This window comes from Narcine bancroftii, chromosome 5 (genome assembly GCF_036971445.1).
Source record: "Narcine bancroftii isolate sNarBan1 chromosome 5, sNarBan1.hap1, whole genome shotgun sequence".
Lineage (NCBI taxonomy): Eukaryota > Metazoa > Chordata > Chondrichthyes > Torpediniformes > Narcinidae > Narcine > Narcine bancroftii.
The window spans coordinates 232,073,843-232,097,097 of record NC_091473.1 but is presented as its reverse complement, the minus strand read 5'-3'; the positions used below and the strand labels follow the sequence as shown (position 1 = coordinate 232,097,097).

At 39.9% G+C, this 23,255-nt stretch overlaps 1 protein-coding gene across 7 annotated transcripts in view; it reads left to right on the top strand.

Moving 5' to 3' along the window:
• The window catches only part of LOC138765026 (neuron navigator 1-like), a 674,255-nt gene that overhangs the window by 427,278 nt on the left and 223,722 nt on the right, over positions 1-23,255 (top strand). For 6 of the 7 annotated variants that reach the window (XM_069941668.1, XM_069941670.1, XM_069941665.1 and 3 more), the window contains 3 exons: positions 2,232-2,934; positions 9,460-9,894; positions 19,173-19,214. In XM_069941668.1, the coding sequence (XP_069797769.1) occupies positions 2,232-2,934; positions 9,460-9,894; positions 19,173-19,214 (1,180 nt within the window). The remainder of the gene's footprint in view (positions 1-2,231; positions 2,935-9,459; positions 9,895-19,172; positions 19,215-23,255) is intronic. The other variant, XM_069941669.1, reaches the window with a different exon arrangement.

Genomic DNA, 23,255 nt, shown 5'->3' with positions numbered 1-23,255 from the left:
GCAGGCAGCAAAGGGCGGCTGTGATGTTCCCAACACTGGAACTAAGGCCAAGCTCTGTGGTGGGACACACGCAAAGGCCCTCAGCCCCTCCATAACCAGCAGCATGCTGGGCTGTGGCACCCGGAGCCATCTCCAGCACCTATCCCCATGGGAGCCCTGGGTGGTACGGCCCCGGGCTGCTGAGCAAAACTAAAACATCCTCCTCGGAGTAAAACTCCAAAGTCTACAGACACTGTGAAGCAATGCTGGAGAAGCTCAAACAGCAAATTAAAACAATGAGCAAAGATACTGGGTGGGCGAGGCAAGGACATTGGCATACAGCACCGTACAAGATCTTCTAGCCCTTGCTGCCCAATTACAACCCCCATACATTTTTGATGGGTGGGAGACCACCGAAGTACCCGTAAGAAACCCACACAGACATGGGGAGAACATACAAGCTCCTTATAGACAGCCCTGGATTTGGACCAGGGTCGCTGGTGCCATAACAGCTTTGTGCTTAACTACTACATTAACTGTGCCTGCCCAATTCACATCATTCACAACATTTTGCCAATATTTCTTGCTCCTTGTTTTACATCAGGTTTATTCATAGAGCTAAGGTCATACCTTTAGCAGCCAGTTTTTGTCAGTAAGTGTAGAAATGACTTGTGCAGACTGAATGATCTTATTCAATGTATATCTGGCCATGGACAAATACCAGACTTGATAAAGTGAATCTTGTCTGCAAGTGCACAGTACAATTTCCCAAGGCACTCTGTTAAGCCAGAATTTATTGTGAATAGGCCAAAGGAATTACATTAAAACCCCTGTTATCTGGAATCCTGTTGGCAGCCTCGCACAATTGGTGAAAATAAATATATAAAAAAATTCGGAAGTTTAAAATTGGCATGACACGCCAATCTCTAACACACAATCTCAAGCAACCAGAAAATGTACATCCAGAATCTGTCCCATCACCAGGGGTTTTACTTACTTTCAAAATTGCACTGGAAAAAGGTGTGCAAATAGGTTTAATATGTTCATAACTCAATAAATTTCTCTCCTCTGTTGAATTTATTGACAAACAGCAGAGACTTTAGACTGGATTGTTGGTAATATGATTTCTGCATGCACAGAAATCTCAAAGTTGTGAGTTTATTTTTTAAGACACCACACCCTGATTATTCCCTTTCATTTCCACTGCAAACTCTGGCCATGCAGAAATAAACTGGCTTGTTTTCTGGGTCATGAAGTAAAAGTTAGTAGACACAGTGGAACAAACCTCTCTTGTGATTGGGTCATTGCATCAGGGATCAGCAGGCTCCCCGTTGTTCTGAGGCTCACTGTGGATATGCCCAGAACATCACTATTTATTGAAGATGATGCCAACCAAAATGTGCCAGAAAGAAAACTGTTCAGTGCATTACTACATCAGAAACACTTCGCTACAATGCGATTAAAGAAATATACATTTTGAGATCATAAACAAACAGAAAAACTGATGGTATGGTGAATAATGTGGCAGCATAGAATTATTCAAGCCTGTTCCATCATTCAATCGCCATTAAATTTTTGAAGTCAGCTCTCTCCCTGTCACAATAAAGAGCTGAAACCTTGTTCCCTGTCCCTAATCTTTGTTGGCCCCACTCACCCGCAAAGCACTATCACCTCACTTTCCACTTGCCCTAGTGCATCACACACAGACTTAAATCCATAACTTACCTCTTTATTTTTGCATGCTCTGCATTAATGTAGAAAAGTCCTTCCAGTTCATAAGAAATTCTAGACCCAATAGACTTAGTGACTATCCACTAAGCAAGACTGATTCTGCGTGGTAAAGACTTTCTAGGCCATTTTTAATTTTGTTTATATTTAATTTTAATTTAGACATACAGCACGGTAACAGGCTCTTCCAGCCCACAAGCCCGTGCCACCGAAATACCCCAATTAACGTACAACACTGTATGTTTTCAAAGATGGGAGGAAGCCGGAACACCCGGAGGAAACCCACACAAGCATGGGGAGAACGTATAAACTCATTAAAAGGCAGCATCAAATTCGAACCTGGTTTGCTGGTGCTGTAATAGTGTTGCGCTAACAACTACACTAACTGTGCTGCCCTTCACTTCCTGATGAGGTGATTAAATCTGCATTTGAGGGATTAATTGGGACATACCAGAGCCATTGGATGTATTGCCTTTGAACACTAATTTACCTCAATTTCCTTACCATTAATTTTACAATTGCAGGTAAAATTGAATCTAAAGTTCAAGACAAAGGAAAATTGGCTCTCAAAGGAACAAGCTTGCAAAGATCTTCATCTGATGCCAGCAGGGACAGAGTGGGAGAAGCACGAAAACCTCCATCAGGAATTTCTAGGCCTTCTACTGGTAGTTCTTTTGGCTATAAAAAGCCTACTACAGGCACAGCAACAGTAATGACAGCTGGTGGGAGCACAGCACCAGCAGGAAAAACTCAGAAATCCACAGGCATCCCTGTTAAGCCAACAAACTCCAGGAAAACCAGCCTTGATGTTTCCCAAAACCACGACGGTTTCATGTCATCAGGTGCACGGACGGCCGTACAGTACCGCAGCTTGCCCCGCCCAGCCAAGTCAAGCTCTGTGGCTGTCACTGGCAGAGCAGGTGTAAATAGACCTGTTAGCAGTAATATCGACCCAAGTCTCATCAGTAGCAAGCATGGGAGTATCCCGGTGTCACGTCTGAAAGAACCCTCAAAAATTGGTTTGGGCCGTACAAGCTCGGGTCCGGTGAATCAAACGGATCGAGAAAAAGAGAAGGCAAAAGCAAAAGCAGTCGCTTCGGATAATGAATGTACAACTGTAGCAGGTTCTCCAAAGACTGTTGCAGCCTCCGATAGTCAAAATAAATTGCAAGGTATGCGACAGCAAAGTTCAAAGTTCTCAGAGATGTCATCTCCAACAACACAGAGGTAAGCCATATGAACGTTCAGAGGCATACATTTTGAATCAATGCTAATCATGCTTTTCATACCTTGCACATTTTTATATTATCAGTTATTGTTACCATAGTTAAGCAAATGTGATGAAGGGGAAGTTGGTTTGCCTGAGCCATCTTTTTGCTCATCCCCTTCACCACAGCTATCATGAATTGCATTTTGTTTTGTGGTTTAATTATATAGTATTTCATTTCCAATTCGTCTGAGGCCAAAATAACCCAGGGTGTTTTTTTTTTAAATGGCCACTGACTCTCTCATCGAAGAGACAGAGATCAAGACCAGAATTTGTTTCCTATTTCCATGTTGTTATTGTTGAGCAAATTTATAGGTATCGTAATTCTTCTAATCATTTCGTTTTAAGCTTTTATAATATGCTACTTAGTTTACAGTTGGATTAAGTTAAAGTGATTTTGGTCTTAATTTTAATAATCCTGCTTTTATCATTGAAGACACATTTATTGTCTCTTCACTTCATATGGATAATTGATTCTTTGCAAAGGCCTCTGGCCGTGGGCTCTGCCATTCCAATTGACAGATAGTTCTTAGTGTGATAAGCTTTTCAGAAATATCCAGTAAAATATCCAGCCCAGAGTTAGACAGAGGTACCAGCTGGATTAATATAAAATGAGAGAAATGGTGACATGGGAGCACAGTCTTGAAGAAAGAAGTGATTTAGGGGTACAGCTACCTAGTTCGATGAAAGTGGCGTGAGAGTGCTGAAGGAATTTGGCCAGCATGTTTTCATCGGTCCATGATGTTGAATACAGGAGCAGGAATATTGTATTATGTTTGTACCAGATGTTGATGAAGCCACACTGGGAGTGTTGGGCACAGGTCTGGTCATCCACCTATTATAGCAAAAATATCATTAAGATGGAAGGGATACAGAAAAGATTCACAAGAATGGTACCAGGACTGGCAGACTTGAATTATAAAGAAAGACTGGATAGGTCTAGGAGGCTAAGGAGGGAGATTAGTGAGGTTTTGTATAATTCTGAGGGACAATGAACAGGTAAATAGTCACATCTTTCTCCCAGTGTTGAGAAACTTAAAAATGAAACAGCTTAGATTTTATGCTTTTCACTTGCACCCTCAGCTCCTGCCTCACCACCATTTGGGGCCCCAAACAGTCCGTCCATGTGAAGTAACACTTCATTTGTGAATCTGCAGGGGTCGTCGATACATCTGCTGCTCCCATTATGAGACTGGACCCATTCTGGGAGACCATTTCATTGAGCACTCTGTCTGCTGAAATAATGGGGGTCTCCAAGTGGCCGTCATTTTAATTCCACGCCCCACTCTCACAACGACATGTCTGTCCTTGGTCTCATGAACTGCCAAGCTGAAGCTACTCAATAATTGGAGGAATAACATTATATTTCATCTCAGAAACCAGATGCATTAACAGCAACTTCTCTAGTTTCCCTTGGCACTTCCCCACCTCCCTTTTTCCATGTCTTTCTGTCTTCTTCCCTCTAGCTCCCCGTCCCCTTCATGCTCCATTTTGAGAGCCGCCCCTCCCGCATCACTGAGGTGTTTTTTTTTCCGCTTTTGCCCGCCCACCCATATCCAGCTCGGATCTCTCTCTAGCATGTGCTCCTCCAGCTCCCCCTTCCAACCTCCTCTCCTCCCTTCCCCTCCGCCCACACTTTTTTATTCAGGAGCCTGCTCACCGTGGTGCCCTTTTATATATATTTATTTTTGGATGGCTACATATATATGTTGCTTGTGTGTAGGATGCACTGTGTGTGTGGACTATAGTCTGGAGATGCACTGTTTCATCGGGTTGTACATGTGCAATTAGATGACAATAAACTTGAATTTAAAATATATTCCTTTAATACCAATCATATATAGCATCTGGCAACACAGTTAGGTATGGGTTTTATGTTTTGCTCCTTTACTGTTCTCTTCTTTCTTTTTTTTTGTATTAGAGCTTTACTCTGTGAAATATGGTTATAATTTACAGATCATGTATGTTTTTGCTCTACACAATGCTTTTTAAGGTTGTGTAATTGTCCATATCATTTTATTGAATTGTGTGTGGTAAAACAAAGGTGAAAAAAGACAAGCATGAGCATTTCATTATGTCTTTGGCCTTGCTTTTGCTTGAAATATTCAATTATAAACACCCAGAAAACTGTGGAAACCATTAAATCTATTGAAGTTCTGAAGTGATTTGGGTAAGAATTTGTATATAAGTGCACAGCAATATTAATGGGTATTGGACAGAGTGCAAAATAATAGGATCTGCTAATTGAATTCCACTTAAGACATTTTGTCCCATTGGCAGAGCATAAATTCTACCATTTTACTTTTCTATCTCTCACGTGTGGCAAAAAATGTAATGGACTGCATGAACTTGAGTAGGTCAAGGTGAAAAATCATTCTTGAGAGTACTAGCGACTTCTTCCAATTATTTGATCATTTTTCCATCTACTTTGAAATTTTGTACAAAATAGTGGGAACAGGGCAGGGCTGTGGGGATTAAATTAGATGAATGTGAGAGTTCTCCCACAGCAATGGATCACAAACATTGAACCCACTTCCATTCAGATTTAGCTTCCATTCAGATCACTGGTTGGAAAAAAGGGAATATTTAGCATGGAGTGCATGGTGTAATAATTTGGAAAAGGATCTCGAAGTGTTTCTTTGTTATGATGCAGTAGGAGTAAACAAAGAAATCACCAGATGGGGTAGCGTACTGTTAGTGTAGTGGTTAGCACAAGGCTGTTACACCCCCAGCATCCCAGGTTTGAATTCAATTCCTTTGACCTGACTTAAACTAGGGTTTTCATGACATCTGGAGCAGGATGGTCCTCGAACAATACAAAGTTAGACCATTTATTTTAAATAGATATTAATTTTGTCTTCACTGTAGCTGGACTGATATGTGAGTTGGAGAACAGATGCCACTAAGTTGCAAAACAATATTTGGGGAAAATTAACATTAAACAGACTTGCAGTCATTTGCATGCATTATAACTTCTTGCTGTTGTATCACTGTTATAATTTTTTTACATTGTTGTAGCAACAGCCATACATTTGTTTGGCTAAGAATGGATATATAAATATTCAGGGCAAAACTTTCAGTATTGCAATTTTTTTTAACAGGTTTATGCCCTGCATATTCTTGCAGACTAAACACAGGCAAAGGTTTTTCCACATTTCACCATTGTCTAGGCTCTGTTAAAACCAGGATGATTTGTTTTGTTCCCCCAATATATCAGAATGGCATGCTGTGACTGTAGATCAGGCTGTTGTCATTCCAATTGCACGGTTTATTCTGAATAACCACTGCAATGACTTTCTATTACATATCAGCCATGAACTGCTGCAGTTTGTTTAAATCTGGCTGCCGTAGGAACTTGAGACCATTTAACATGGTTTAATCTATTTGTATCACTCATGAGAGATCAACCCACTATAATGTTCAGTTTATAACCTTAATTAATACACAACGATGCAGTTATTTCTATTTCATGTTTTCTTGTTTCCCATCACCCCTTCCCTGAAGGCATCCACCCTCTTTTGGTCATAGTTTGTAAGTTTCTACAGTGACAAGAACCAGGGGGTTTATACTCAACATATTATTCCAACATAGATCACGCATTAACCCTTCAATAATCCACTGGTCTGAGCCCAGTTCTCATCTGACAACAGATGGAGAACAATGGGTTACTCTGCATTCTGTATGAATAAAATTTTGTTTCAGAAGTTCCTTTACAGGTGCCCAGCAGCATTTTCTTGGCTATGCTTTCCATTAACTTTCAGCAGCAGGTAAATGGAATTATAGAAACTACTGTCAAACTGACTAGGCTAGATGTTCATCAGCATGCATTTCCTTTCATCAAGAAGACACATAAAAGGTTGCAGTTGTACCTCGCTCTTCCACTACCTCTGGCAGTTCGTTCCATTTACCAACCAGCCCGTGTGAAAAAAGGAGCCCCTCGGGACACTTTTAAAATTTTCCCTCTCACCTTAAAACCTATGCTCTCTAATTTTACACTTTCCTATGTCAGGGAAAAATACACTGTCTGTTCACCTCATGATTTTATCTACCCCTTCAGCCTCCTGCACTCCAAGGAGAAGATTCCCAGCCCATCCAACCTCTCTCAATAAATCAAGCCTGTTAATTAATTAATTTAATCATGTCTGCACCAGCTTGGTGGAAGAGGATAAAGGAGAGGGATCTGGAAGAGCAGATAATTGGAGCCAAGAGATTGATTCAGGAAGAATCACAGGTGGAATTAATTGGGATTAGAGGATGGATTGTGAGAAATAGATGGCCAGGGATGAGAGCTTGAGAAGAAATAGGGTTGTGGAGCTGGAAAGAGATCAGAAGGGGCAAAGAACTTGTTTGGGGAGGGAGTTGGAGAGAAAATCAGATTAAATAGCCATTGGAAAGGGATGAGAAGAAATCTCGGATATAGGGAGAAAGTGGAGGGAAGCTGGTGATGAATGCGACAGTAAAAATTAAAATGGAACAAAGAAAAACAATCATGCAACATTAGGGCAGCATGGTTAGCGTAGTGGACAGCGCAATGCCTTTCCAGCGCCAGCACATGGGTCTGGGGTTCGAATCCCACTCTGTCTGTAAGGAGTTTGTACGTTGTCCCCCATATCTGCATGGGTTTTCCCCGGGGTCTCCAGTTTCCTCCCACTGTGTAGATTAATTGGTGTAAATTGGGCAGCATGGGCTTTTGGGCCAAATTTAAAAATGTAATCAATTTTTCCACAGCAGTCCTAGCAGGAACAGACCCTTTAAAGCACATAGGAATGGGGGTTAAGACTTCAGTGAACAGCATCCTTATGTATCTGAGATCTGCCATTTTCCAATTATAATATTGCACATTAATGACAAAAAAACATTCATATAATAGAACTTGCAAGTCGTGTACCTATAAACTTCAATGCTGTTTATTCCTCCAGCAGTCCCCCTACCAACACACATAACTTGCATGGAGCATTGGAATCAAGTTCATGTTGTTTGTTACATACTGGTATAGAACATGATGATTTGTTTCAGAAGTTCCCATATAATTCCTCGTAGCATTTTTCTGGTTATGTTTTCCATGAACTTTCAGCAGTATTTTATTGTGGATCTATTGTGTGGAACACAATATTGTTATATCCTGCAGCAGAATTTATAGTTCAATATTTCTCCTGAAATGTAACTAAAATTTCAGTCGCTGTCAGGTATCAATAGAGTGTGTTCCAGTTGTCTGTACTAAAACATAGTTACAGGTGTGACTATTTTGAATTGAAAACAAATCAATTCAACTCGTGGTACCTTTATATATAAGAAACAAAGAGAATATGTGTTTCCTTCTAATAAAAGTTCATCGGTTTTGATTGTTTGCAGAGGTCATTTGAAATATTATGAATTATTTTATTGCATACATTTGGTGTACAGTTATAATGATTTGAAGCCAACAACTGGATATACTTTGCCCTCTGCCATGAACTTAATATCTTTTATATTGTAGCTTCTAAATTGGTGATGTACAGCAGACTGCTTTTATATAGGGTGAACCTCTATTATCTGGCGCTCTGTTGTATGGCAAGTCCTGTGGTCCGCCACGTTTTGAATCGGCGCCGTTAGTACAAACTCCTTACAGACATGACGGAACTCAAACCCCGGTCCCGATCACTGACCCTGTAAAGGTTGAATCTGCCATGATCAGGACCAGGGTTCGTGTCCCATGATGTCTGTAAGGAGTTTGTACTAATGGCCGCAGATTCAACCTTTGAAGTGCCAGTGATCAGGATGTGAGTATAAACTCCTTTCAATGCAGGTCTGGAAACGCAGTCCCCATCATTTGTTGAATCTGTCACAATTGGGACTGTCTGTAAGAAGTTTGTACTCACGCCCCGATCACTGTCAGTGTAAAGACATTGCACTTCATTAACCGTGCCGCCTCACAGTATTATTTCCTGTTTTAAGCCTTGTTCTACCTTTGATATGTTTACATAGAAAATTCCCATAGGGATAAATTTCTGTTTTCCAGCATTTTCTGTGGTTTAGCAAGAGCCGGGTCCCAACATCATTGGAATAAAAAGGTTCAACCTTCATTAAAACAAATATGTTAATATCATGCAATTATAATATTTGTTTACCTCTCAAATGGCAATTGGTTGAATACAGTCATAGATTAGAATTAGTTAATGGCACACTATTTGAGATAATATTTGTGATTAATGAGAGCATTATGATGTATAAAACATGGAGATTGATTTTGCTTCCCATCAATATCACCGTGAACTTAAAAACACACAAAGAAAGCTTTTCCAAGATGATAATCCATGTTGTGTGCAATCTACAATCCACTCAAGCTGTAAATAACTTTTGGCACCTGGGTCCAGTTTTATAATGTTTTGTGCTCTATTGAGAAAGATCCCCTGCTATGTTACACATTTGCTCAGAGTAGATTGCAGTTTTATCCATAGACTTTTTCGGCAAAATAGGTATTTGAATTGTTGTATTTTCTATTCCAGGGTGATAAGCTCAAAAGGAATTGGCAAGCCACCTACAATGGCCAACATTGACAAGATCAACTCCAACAGCCTGGATTCTTCCATCTCAGGACATGCATCTGTCAGCAGTAGTATTGCCAATGAAACTTTTCCCAAACTTCCTGAAGTCCAGACAAATACAATCAGCTTAGCTCCATGTCTAACTCCAAGCCCTGCCCCTGTCCTTAATGTGAATTCCAGTACCTTTAGCCAAGGGCTTGGTCTAAGTAGCAATTTCACAAACAACAAGGAAACACTCATGTACCCTAAACTAAGTAGTCTGCACACCAGCATGGAATCCTTGGATCTTCCATTGAGTGTTCCATGTTCATTCCCTGCTAGTGGAACCCTTTCAAGGGAAGAAGATCACAGCACGCTAACATGGTCCGCAGGGTCTAGATTCTCACAGATTGAGAGGTAAATGACTCATTTGATATATGTTACTTTATGTTATGGGATTGGAGATGGAAAGAGTGCAAGATTTTGCAATGGATTATGTAAATTTAATTGATTTTGTTTTAACAGATATTTAAATTCATCTCATGCAGCAAAAATAATAATAAATTAAGATGTGATACAAAGAAACATATTCAACATTAAAAGAGGTTGTTGAGTAACAAGGTCAAATGTGTGAATCTCTTCTGCTGTAGTTAGCACTCAGCAGAAGAACATATGGGAAGGACAGTTAGTGTAGTGGCAAGCACGATGCAGTTACAGCACCAGCGATCCATGTTGGAATCCAGTGCTGTTTGTAAGGAGTTTGTACGTTCTCCCCGTGTCTGCGTGTGCTTCCTCTGGGTGCTCCTGTTTCTGCAGAGGTACAGGGTTTGCAAGATAATTGGTTACATGGGGGGTATTTAGGAAGCCCTATTACTGTACTGTCCCACTAAAAAAAAATTAAAAGTTGAGTTGGCAGTTTAGTCAACGCTATGCAAATTTGTTGGTAATTCAGGACCTCTGATTTTTGCTGTATCCCTGTGTATGTGGTTTGTTACAAGTGAATTGGCAACCCCTTTAATTCATTGATCTGTGTTCCTAGTTTCACTGACAAGGTTTATTTTTGTAATCTACACACCACTTTTATTATTTAGCCTGCCTTAGGTGTCTTTGCTGCCCAGTAAAAATGTTTGCGGACCAGAAAATCAATTCAATTGATGGGAGCAAAGCTGCATAACGGCATTCTACACACAAAGAATTGTTTTGTGTATCAACTACACATGTACTTAAAGCTCATTAACCAAGGGATATTTTGTATTCTTAAAATAGAATGCAGTAATGAATTTGAGTGATATATTTACTACAGGACATTTTAGATAAAAATCATACTATACTTTCAAAAGGAAAGTTTGATTGATGAGGATAAAAGGTTGAGGACAAAACAACAAATATTAGGTATAACAACCTCTCTTATTCATTACATACACTGTAGCGAATGGAGAGCAGTGAAATGGAGGTTCCACACGCCATGTGAAACACTTACAGACTTTTATTATGTTATACTAATATTTAATGGCCAGAAGCAAAGAAAGTTGTTTTTTTTTGTAACTGATGCAGGGATATGCTTTAACTTTTTTTTTTGGCAAGGACTCAATTACTGTCATTCACAATGGGGATTTTATAAACTCATTTGCTCGTGGGAACATAAAGCTGTTAATCTAAATGTAATAATGATACTTTCACTTTTTTAAGCACTTAAATATGTTCTTCAAAATGCCTGGAGGAACCGTTTGTAACCTAGCTGGGCAGTTTTTGCGTGCAAAGATTTCCTGAAAGTGAATTAAATACTGATCTACCATAAAGACTTGGTATTCAGGAAAAACAAGGCCACCTAGATTGTTCTGCATCTCCTGGCTTAGTATTTAGAACAGTGGTTCTCAAACCTTTTCTTTCCACTCACATACCACTTTAAGTATTCTCTATGCCATCGGTGCTCTGTGATTAGTAAGGGATTGCTTAAGGTGGTATGTGGGTGGGAGTGGAAGGTTGAGAATCACTGCTCTCAACCCAAATGTTACTGAAATATTTTGCTTGAGAAAAATTGCCATTGGCCCATTTCCTTTGGAGTGATGAACCTTGCACATAACGAGTCAATTAGGGACAATTAAAAAGATTTCCAACCATCTACCACCTTAAGCACTTCCTTACTTATCACAGAACACCTATGGCATAGGGAATACTTAAAGTGATAGGTGAGTGGAAAGAAAAAGGTTGAGAACCACTTATTTAGAAACTAGGCATATTTTCAATATCACTTTTTACTGCATTCTATTCCATTTGCTACATCCTTCTTCATTCATTTAATATATCAGCATCCCTTGTTAGGCTTCTAACTATTCAATTTTCCTCTAACTTTGTGTCATTAGTAAATTTATCAGCTTTTCCTCTGAATGTGAATAGAATCTAAGAATCCAAGCAAAGAATATAAATAGGTTTAATGAATGGGTAAAAATCTAGCAATTATTTATATAAATTGCAATGATATTGATCCCTGTGGCACATCACCCATTACAGGTCTTCATCATAACAAAATGCATTTACGTTTACTCTCTATTTGTTGTTATTCAGCCAAACAATGATCTACAACAATGTGTTATTGCCCATACCATGTGTTATTTTTATTTTCTGCATTACCATTTGAGGCAGTACCTTACCAAATGCCTTCTGAAAATCTATGTAGATCTCATCTAGCAGTTCCCTATTATCTGCATCACATATCATTTCTTTAAATTCAGAAAACTAATTGGATGCTAATGTTTATTGTAAGTGCAATGAATACAAAGTTGTGAGATTATGTTTCATTTCAAGTTCCAGTTCAAGTTTGTTACCATATGGATTGTACATTTGCACCCGACAAAACTACATCTCTCTGGACCATGATGCACGCACAAAAATACATAATACCCAGTACTCAGCAATCAGTTAAACATTCAAAACAAGCATATTGCCAGCTGGATGGCCAAATCCAGAATGGAGCACAGGAGTACATTTTTGTAATTACCAGAGGCAGGATTTATATGGATCATTAGAGAAATCATATCTGGGAGAATGTTGTATTTTTAAGGAAGGACTTTAATGCAATGAGAAGCAATTGAAAAACAGTTGACTGTGTTAATATCTTGAATTGGCAGGTTGCCTTCTGAAGAACTGGTAAGGCTTGTATCTTCTCCGATTCAGAAAATAAGAGTTGACTTGATTGAGCTTTACTGGATCCTGAGATTACTTGACAGAGTGGAGATGGATGTGGAGTGGATCTTTTGTCATGTGGGAGAATCCAGGACGAGAGATTACTGCTTTTAAATAAGAGATCACCAATTTAAGAGAGAGATTGAACAATTTTTTTTCTCTCGGAAGATTGTATGTCTTTGGAACTCTGTAAAAAGTGGAGGAAGCAGTCTTAATGAGCAAAGGTTGAGAAGGTTTATCACAGGTTCATTTGAATATGGGTTTGAAGTTGCAGTTAGATCTTATTTAATTGGCAGACCAGGATTGTGAGATGAACTCTTGGCTCTTAAATAGGGCCTTAGCCCACTGTGCCTGTACCAGTATCTATCTGTGCAAATTCTGTTTCCAAGCAATTAGCCATTAGCCTTTTCCATTACAGATTTTCACCAGTGCTTTTTAGACTTCAACCACCTCTGGGTAAAAAGCAATGTTCCAAAAAAACTTTGATCCATTCACTTGTACCTGTACCCTCTATTTATAATTTCTGATCAGGGAAATTCGTTTTTATTTTAAAATTTTCTTTTCCATGTCCCTCATAATTTTGTGCATCTCACTCAAGGTCATTATTCAGTCTGTGCTCCTGTAAGGTAAGCAAACACAGCTGATCTGGAATGCCCTATCCTTGTCAACATCCTGGTGGTTCCAGGGCTATAATACTTTCCCCACAGAAATTCACAGAGCCTCAAGGCTTATCTGAGTTTCCTCAACATCCCGAATGTGTGCCAGTAAGAAAATTGGTACAGTAAATTATTCCGCTGAACTGCTAAATGAAAGAATATTCAAAGTTGAATTGATAGGCATTGGAAAGAATATAAGCTCCAAGAATACACAGCAATGGAAAAAGGATTGATTTGTTTGGAGCAATATTTACCTGTTGCAGCAAACAGCCTCTTTCTGTTTCTGGTAAGTAACTAAAACCCTTAATAACCAATATCCCCTAGAATCATTTCTATATCCTCCTCACGATACACACTGCAGCACAATCATGTATTATTGTCAGTCTCAGACACATTGTTAACTACATAATTGGTACAGGTTGTGAACAGCTGTGTCCCCAGCACCACCTCTTATATCAGACCAGCGGTTAATGATCTATTTAATCCTACTTTCTATCCTTTAACTAATCCTCGGTAGATACCAGCACCAGTTTCAATCTCATGCATTCTAATCTTGCTTAATGGTCTCCGTGTTGCAACATTGAAGGCATTTTGAAAGTCTCAATGCACAATGTCCACTCATTGCCTCTTATCTCTTCATCAATCTTGAAAAATTAACAGATTTAGCAAACATGACTTTCTATCATAAAGTCTTACTTACTCTGCCCAGTCCTGTTGTTATTTTCGAGGTGACCCATTATCATCTACTCATCAATAGTTTTTTTCCAATTCTCCATTGACTGATATCAGGCTAACTGGTCCGAAGTTCCTATTTTCTTCATTTCATATTTTCATAAATCTTGAATCAATGAAATTTTGCAAAATATCAACCTTTCTCAGAACCTTGGGTTGCAGAGCATCAAGTCCTAGGGATTTATTCACCTTCAGCCTAATTAATTTTTCCAATGCAATTTTTAAAAACTAATGCTAATTTCTTTAAACCATCGCATATAACTACAAACCTCAGATGCTATTCAGACATCCTCACCTCTATCCACCAATGATCTCTTTATCAATTAGCACTGAGGTTTAACATTCTTCTGCTCACATGCTAAACACTGCTACAAGCTTTGCATGAGCATCTAATAGGTTGCACAAATCACTAACCATGTAACCAGGTGAAGCACATAACCAACCAATCTGTTCCTCTACCTCCCTCTTCCAACTGTTTGTTCTGCTCTGCATTGTCACAGCTTGGTTTTTCACATATCGTACACTGTGGGGGGAAATAAAAAGCAACTGATATATTCATATGTGGAGTGAAACACGAGAAAGTCTGCAGAGCCTGTAATTGGAGTAAAAACACAGAAATGCTGGAGGAACTCAGTTGGATTTGCAGCGTCCACAGGAGCTGAAGATATATTAAAGATGTTTCAGGCCTGAGCCCTTCTTCAAGGAATAAGAAAAAACAGACAGGCCCCGAATAAAAGAAATGGCAGAGGGAGGAATACAGACCAACAGTCAAAATGTGATAATTGGATATGTTGAAGAAGCCAGGAGAGAGGAAAAGTGAGAATTGATAGGGAGATTTGTGGGGTGGGGGGGGGGGGTTGGCTCTGTGAATGCAGAGCTGAGGTATAGGAGACAGAGGAAAGTGGGGGGGGGGGAGAGAGAGAGAGAGAGAGAGAGAGAGAGAGCACAAAGTACAGGAAAGGAGACATGGGAAAGATGGGGGTGTGGGTAATGGAAACCAGAGAGTGCCCAAATGGAATGTGAGGATCTGTTCATCCAATTTTCAGGTGATTTCAGTCTAGTAGTGCATGAGACCATGGACAGACCTGTCGGCAAGGGAATGGAGCAGGGAATTGAAATGGGGGCACTGGGAGATTCCCCGCTATTGTGGGGGACAGGGCCGAGATGCTTAACAAAGTGATCTTCCAGTCTATTACAATGGGAGCACTTGATCCATTTGTGGGCTCTACCAACTTCCAGGTCACATGTCTTTCTGCAGCTGGCACATCACTACCTCTTGACTTGATTAACTTTAAAGAGCACTAGAAAACTCCATACCCTTGTCGATTTGTAACAACAGCCAGTAGAAATGAATCGCCAACCAATATGCAAGTTACCGTGTATTCTTGGAGCTTATATTCTTTCAAATGCCTATCAATTCAACTTTGAATATTCTTTCATTTAGCAGTTCAGCGGAATAATTTACTGTACCAATTTTCTTACTGGCACACATTCGGGATGTTAAGGAAACTTTGATAAGCCTTGAGGCTCTGTGAATTTCTGTGGGGAAAGTATTATAGCCCTGGAACCACCAGGATGTTGACAAGGATAGTGGTAGGAAGTTCATAGCTGCCCTCAAACACAGGATCAGCAAAGTGACCTAATAAAAGGACATTGGTTGGAACATTGAGTTACATTTTTGTGTTTAACATCACATTCTGTCAATTTAAGAACTTCCTAAAGGTGTCACCCTCCATGTGGTGATCTTTGGTGGTGTTGCAGATGGGATGACTCGCATTGAAATGTGCACCTGTGTACTGCATTGGTTTTGGTATTAAAGTGAATTTAAGACCTGCACAGCTGTACACTGGTACCGAGTTCTGTTGCCATTCACTGTTGGCAGATGCATCCTAAATATTGAATGCATGTGAATGTCTGTTCATTTGGAGTTGCTACTTTGGTTTTCTGCAGTGGGCCTTGAAGGAGGATCTGGAATGCTTCTAAATTTAGATATTGGAATCACATTATTAAAAAAAAGTTAGGCATAAAGTAACAAATAGAGTTTACTTCTGGGAGTTAAAGAGGGTATTAATTTGAAGACCACTATAAAAGGGTGGCATGGTTAATGTAACAGTTAGATCAGTGCTGTTATAGCACTAGTAACCGGGGTTCGAAACCAGCACTGTTTGCACGTTCTCTCCGTGCCTGTGTGGGTTTTTTCTGGCCACACCGGTATCTTCCCGCCATTCAAAAATGCACTGGGGTTGTCGGTTTATTGGGTATAATTGGGTGGCACGAGCCACCGTGCTGTATGTCAATATAATGTAGTCTATTAATTTTTAAAATTGTAAATTCTTGGCAGATTAGGCAATATCCGTGGAATAATTGATGATTGATTTCTGAAAAATACCGTGCTGAATGTCAATATAATGCAGTCTATTAATTTTTAAAATTGTAAATTCCTGGCAGATTAGGCAATATCTGTGGAATAATTGATGATGGATTTCTGCAAAATTGTCGACTATAAATATTAATTCTTTGACAGTCTCCCCTTCATTCCCTGACCTGTGGAACACTTCCAACAGAATCCGTTTTATTCCAGGGTTTCAGCACCCACAATATTTTGAACTTGGATCATTTTATTAATTTGCACCTCCATGATTTAAAGTCGCAAAGAATTTGAAAAGTTATTCTCTTCGGGAATGGCCTATTTTAACCAAAGATTGTTCAGTTGGTGGAGGCAGCATTCCTACTAGTGGTGTATTCTTCCTGAATTAAAATATATATAGTGCAAAATCATACAAAGGAAAATTAAAGGAGAAATTATCTGATCTGTCCCTCCATATCTCCTAAAAGGAAAGCAAAGATTCTCGAAATGCTTGGATATCAGAGCAGTGGTAAATGATCTAGATTACAAAAAAAGTTCACATCCATCCGTGCAGAATAGTGCCGGGTGGCAGGTCAACATTATCCATTACTGTTTCATTCCTGGCACAGATATTTAATTTTAAACTAGGTTTTGTACTTTAAATTCAGAAGGAAACCTCTAGGGCATGGTTAAAATCAAAATTAAGCAAAATAACCTAAGGAGTATTGGATAACATGTAAAGGATAACCCCTTTGAATAGCCCTGTAAAACTCCAGGGTAACATAATGAGTGAGTATATTATCCAAGAGTTAAAAGATTTCAGAAATGTGCAATTTTTAAACTTAACACAAGAAAAAAAATTACAAGTATGCTTGTGCCTTTTATTTTACTCCCTCTGTTAAAATAGTAAATGAATGACTGATTGAAGTATTTATTCACCTTAGCCTCCAGGGTGTAGAATTTGCACAGAGTCAGGAAACGAGAGATTAGGTATATGATCAAAAGCTTGTTCAAAGGGTCTGAAACTGAGGAGCTCAAGAAATTCAAGAAGAGAGGTCTAAAGAGCAAGGGGTAGAAACTTATTCTCATACACACTATGCATAACAGTTTGCACCAACTGTATTGCATTATATTTGCCACATTTTGTTCCACAAACATGCACTTTTATTTGAGGTTCAATCATAAAATGTTGCATCATAGAGTAGGTTTGAAGTGCTTGGGGGTGGGGGGGGTGGTTTATATAATTGTTGTCTTCCTAATTGTTTTCAGTTGTCTGCACAACCTCCGTAACCTTCATCCCCATATTGTTGCCATCCTCATTTATCTCACAGAACCTCACTCCCTGAATTTCTCCCTTTCTTCTTGATCTGTTTCCTACCCAGGCTTTTAAGTGCCATTACTGACTGCTTGTATCATCTTTAACCTTTCATTTTCCATATTCTTAAATTTAGGGCAGCACGGTTGGCCTAGTGGTAGCACAACACCTTTACAGCACCAGCGATCGGGACCAGACCTGGGTTCAAATCTCTGTCTGGAAGGAGTTTGTATATTCTCCCCATGTCTGCGTAGGTTTTCTCTGGGGGGGGTCTCCGGTTTCCTCCCACCCTTCAAAAATGTACTAGGGTGTAGGTAAACAGGGTATAAAATAGGTGGCACAGACTCCTAGGTCTGAATTGGCCTGTAACAGTGCTGCATGTCTAAGTTAATTTAATTAAAAATACTAGGGATTTTTTTTTATGAGTGGGACAATATAAATCAAGTCATTCCAAAAGAAAAGACTATGCAAAGTTTGAAGGTAATAATTATCTTGCCAGAGATTTCTTTGCCTAGTTTCTCACTCATATCATATTGTATTTTAGTTGAAGTAGATTGAGTTTGAGTAGATGGAACAGGAAGATAGAGAGGTTCTTTTGATATGATGCCGGATACAATAACATAATCTTTAATTGCTACTGACATTCATTTAGCAATTGAAATTTTTATGTAAAATCCAGAATTTCTTTTTGGTTATTACCTTTCACAAGAAACCACTGACTGCTGAGATCACCTTAATTGGAATAAATGCTCAATATTTTTTGTTTCCAATTCCAGAGCAAGTTTAGATGCATTTTTTCATATATGGAAGAATGTTTATACAAAAATACATTTGAATTTGAACTGTCCAGGAATAAGTATCCAGGAACCTGATCCAATAATTCTTCGACTTTGCATTGAAAGGAAACTGTTTTCAAAGAAAGTGCACATCTTAACTGCAAAAATGACCCAAATAATATAGTTTTAATTGCACGAGGATTATGAAATATAAAGTCATTCAGAAAATGTAAGTCATGTGTTACAGGTGCTCTAATTTGCCCGAATATTGATTGATGTAGATTGGGCCTGTGGTGCTCCGTAACAAGAAGTGTCTCAATGAAAGGAACCGTTTTCCAGCAGGGAAGAGGAAGCAAAATAAGTCACCTTGGCCTCAATTTACTACTTGTTCAAACAGCTGGCTCAATCATTTGATTGTAAATGTCTAAAACATTGGCTCAGAATGATCATTGAGCCAGGAATTCAAAGGAGCAAGCAATAATACTAATGATCCAGAGGTGATGCATTTTTGTTGTGAGCGTAAGTTTTAACACAAATCCGGCCATCCATTTTAATCACAGCATTCAAATTAAATCCACCTTGTTTTTTTTTTTTAATTTGAGTAGTTTGTTGGTAATTCTGTGTCTGTGTTGTTTTGTCTGTTTTTGTGTCTGATGTTGTATCAGTGTTCCCTATTTATTTTGTAGTGCACAACGTGACAGAAATACTCTTCCGAAAAAAGGACTCAGGTAACAACCTTTTGCTGTAGCTTGATTCATCTTTTGATGTCACATTCTGAGTTCCATACTGCCTCCTTGGATATACAATAACTGTAAAGAACGAAGCTCCTATGTAAAGGAACAAAATTGAACAGCCTCTTAACGATTTCTCCACATGACCTATTGATGGATTTATACATTGCTCCATCTCCTCAGATCAATAAACTAAAAATAAAGGAACAATATGACCAAATGTTCAAAGTGAGATGACGGGTATAACTTTTTCAGGTAAATAGATGTAGAGCAGGAAACAGAAGCTTTGGCCCACTTGATGTCAAACAACTATTATAAACAGCCAAAACTAACCCCAATTGATTCTCCTCATTCATTCACTTTCCCCATATTCTATCAGCCATTATCACAAGCAGGGCAATTTACAATGACTTATTACCCTACCATTTCTTTAGGGAGTGGGCAAAAATCACAAAACTGGAGCATCTGAAGAGAATGTATGTCATCAGAGAGAGAACGAGCAAACTCTATTTAGCTCTATTGATCAGGATTGAACCCAGGTCACTGGCACTGTAAGGCAACAGCTCTACTCACTGCCTCACTGTACCACACATGTCCTGGTTTCTTCCCGTCACCTTAAAAATCATCTTCCCTTGTGCGTTATGTTCAGATCACAGCTGACTTTTCATTTCACATTACTGTGTGATGCCCCAGTGCTGAAAAGTAATTATGCCAGTCTTGAAGATTTTTAATGGCTGAACATTTGTAGTTCTCTGGGGTAGAAAAATCCAAATTCACCCTCTGAGCAAAGCTGTTTGAACCTGAGCATTTGGATTTCCCCAACATCCAACTATCCACTGAGCCTACCAGTGAATCATTGGAGATTATAATTTGTAGCTGGCTTCTCAGCATGAAGCTAAATCTGCTTGGCATTGAAACAGCAATCGCTTTCATTTGAAATAAATCCTCAAATTATTTCAATAATTTGTTAATTAGCTATTCAGCATTTAATGTCCTTCAAATAATGTTGTTGCTTTTTACCTTTTTTAATTGGCCAAATCTATTTGAATAGCTATTAAGAACAAAAGAAATAGGAACAGGAGTCGGTCATATGGCCCATTGAGCTTGCTCCGCCATTCATTAACCTCATGGCCGATCTAGCTGTGGACTCAGTCACCCTTACCCACCTCTTCCCCATGTTGGCTTTTAATATCGGTGATGGGCAGAGGCAGTTATAATATTTTAAAGACCTTTGACAACTGGTTGGCATAAGGACCTTCAGGATAGATTGACTGAAGCCTTTTTTTTGTTCCTTAGAGACTCCTGCACATTGCAGGCATGGGAGGCCAACAGGTTCAACCATCCTCATCCAGAGAAAATATGTGCAATCTGATGGGTACCACCGATAGGAACCAAGTGCAAAACCTCTTTTCATTTGTGTTGGATGTCCACAGCCGTGGCAATAAATTGACCACTACTGCAAGCCCCAGCTGAAGACAGAGTAGACATAAAATTAAATCTGGCTTCTAATTCACACTATGCCATTAATAATACTCAGTGTGAAGGCTCTCATGTGAACAATGATAGGCCAGTGAAGTACTGACTTGGGGTGACTGATGCCCTTGGTTTTGTCCTCTATTAGGAAAGCTGGTGAAAAGGTTAGTGCACACATGTCAAACTCTGGCTTGGCCCGCGATATAATTATATTTGGCCCGCAAGATCATTTCAGAAATGTATTAGAGGTGGCCCGCCCTGCAGCGAGAGCTGATGCTGTTTTTTGGTGTTGTCACCCCCACCATCCTCCCCCTTCATTGCACATCCTTCCCCACCCCCTAACTATCCCCTCCCCCCTAAAACCACCCCCCTTAAAAGATGGCCAGAATATTCTCAAAAAGAAATCCAGAATGGTAAAGTTCCACAAACCTTCTGCTGGGAATCCTAACAACACCCGGGCATCAGATCCACGGGACGCGGAGGGAGCAAGAGTGTTGCAGGTTGACCGTGCAAACTTTGAGAACGGGGAAAACAAAATTGTAACACGAGAAGTCTGTCGATGTCATCAGCCGGCAAGCCAGTTGGAAGGCTCCCCACACAACCAGTCACTTCTCCCACCTGTCGAGCGGTGCGGCGGATTGGCGAGCACCTGTGATTTCCTGACGGCGCGACGGACATGGCAGGCTGTGCACAGCCCCCGCTGTTCCGCAAAGGCTGATCGGCAGCGCGCTGGGCCTGAGTGGGTGGGTAAGCAGGGGTGGGCAGAGGGTGTAGGTGAGGAGTAATGGGCAGGAGAAGTTATGGTAGTGCGAGGGGCAGTTAGAGGGAGGGATGAGTAGAAGGAGGGGTGGATAGGGAAGAGGTAAAAGGGGAGGGGCAGGGCGAGTAGGGGAGGGGTGATTAGAGGGTGAGAGACGGGTAGAGGGAGGAACAGGTTGGGGGAGAGGCAGTAGAGGGGCGTGTATAGGATGGGGTGGGTAGAGGCAGAGCGAGTGGAGTGAGGGGTGAGTAGAGGTTGAGTAAAGGACTGGTCAGGTAGAGGGATGGTGGGTCGAGGGTGAATAGAAGCCTAGAGCCTGAGGAGTGAGCAGGTAATGCTGAGTCCTGATGCAGGCCAAAATGGACACAGCCTGTGAATGCTGACTACATCTCCACAGGGACCAATTATGTTTCCCTCAGGTCAAGCAAAGGGTGAACTTGAGCTACCTACTCCTGACCTGTAACATTATCCTCCTAAAGTTATATCCTAAAGTTTAACATTACATATGTAGAAAGAAGAGAAAATATGCAGATTTTGTTGAAAATTTTCAATAAATATTTAGTTTGGCCCTCGACTTAGTCCAAGTTTTTAATTTTGGCCCTCCGTGAATTTGAGTTTGATACCCCTGGGTTAGTGAAAAATTCCTAAAATCATTGAATCTCAAGAGTTAATAGTTACAAATAGTCCTGACTTATGACCATCTGCACATACAATTGAATTTTTTTAAAATATATAAAATTCACACAGTTTATGTTGCATTTCAAAAACTATGACAGGAATACAGGGTACAAGGCATGTAAGAGCCAAAATATGTTAGTCGGCATTCCAGGGTCCTGGGACTAGGTGCAGCCATCTTGATTCCTAAGCAAATGCGTGAGTCTTTAGTAGGCGCTTGCGCGGTGGGTTCGCATATTGAAATTCTGTTGGCGTATGCGCAAAGGTTAGGGATACGATTTCAATATTGTCAGGGCGCTTAACTCTCATGTATGCGCCAACCGAACTCCAACATGCAAATCAACCGAAGACTGGCGCATTCACGCATGCATCAAGATGGCCACGCCCAGCCCCAGGACCCTGGAATGCTGACTAACAAGGTAAGCATGGATCAGGATGTGGAAAGATTCGTCAAGGCTGATTGAAAAATTCAGGTAACTTTAAGCTGTCATCGTCAAATGTAAGATGAAAAAAAAATTAATTAAAAAGTTTGCTTTAAGTCTTCAGTACTCCATGCGCACGGGCAAAATTCTGTCTTACGTCCATTCCGACTGAGATATAACCGATTCTTTGGTCCTAATTATGGTTGCACGTTGGGACTACCAGTAATCCCATACGTTTTAAAAAAAGATCTCTCTATGTGCTATGAGCTGGTTATAATTAACTCTGAACTAGAACTACCAGTCAGGCGTCCATTAATCAAATATCATTTGGAGATTTGTGCAAAACCATTAATATCAATGTTGTGTGCTGCAACATTTGCTTTCCATTATGTGTTTATGACCATCTCATAAACAAACTACAGTAAAACCCCTGGTATCCGGCCCCTATGGGGTTTGATAAATGTTGCTTGAGATTGTGTGTTGCGTGATTGGTGAACTAAGAGTGAGGCACTCCAGTTTTAAACTTTCAAATTTTTTTAACCTAATTATTTTTCTGAGTTTTTTTGTCAGTTGCTTGAGTCTGCGGGTTTCTTGAATTCTGGATAATAGGGGGTTTTCTGTATATTTGGTGCAAATTCATGGTGTTGTTTTTGTATTTTCAGAAATCACTCATTTAGCAGAATCTGTGCAGACAGTTAAAATAACAGT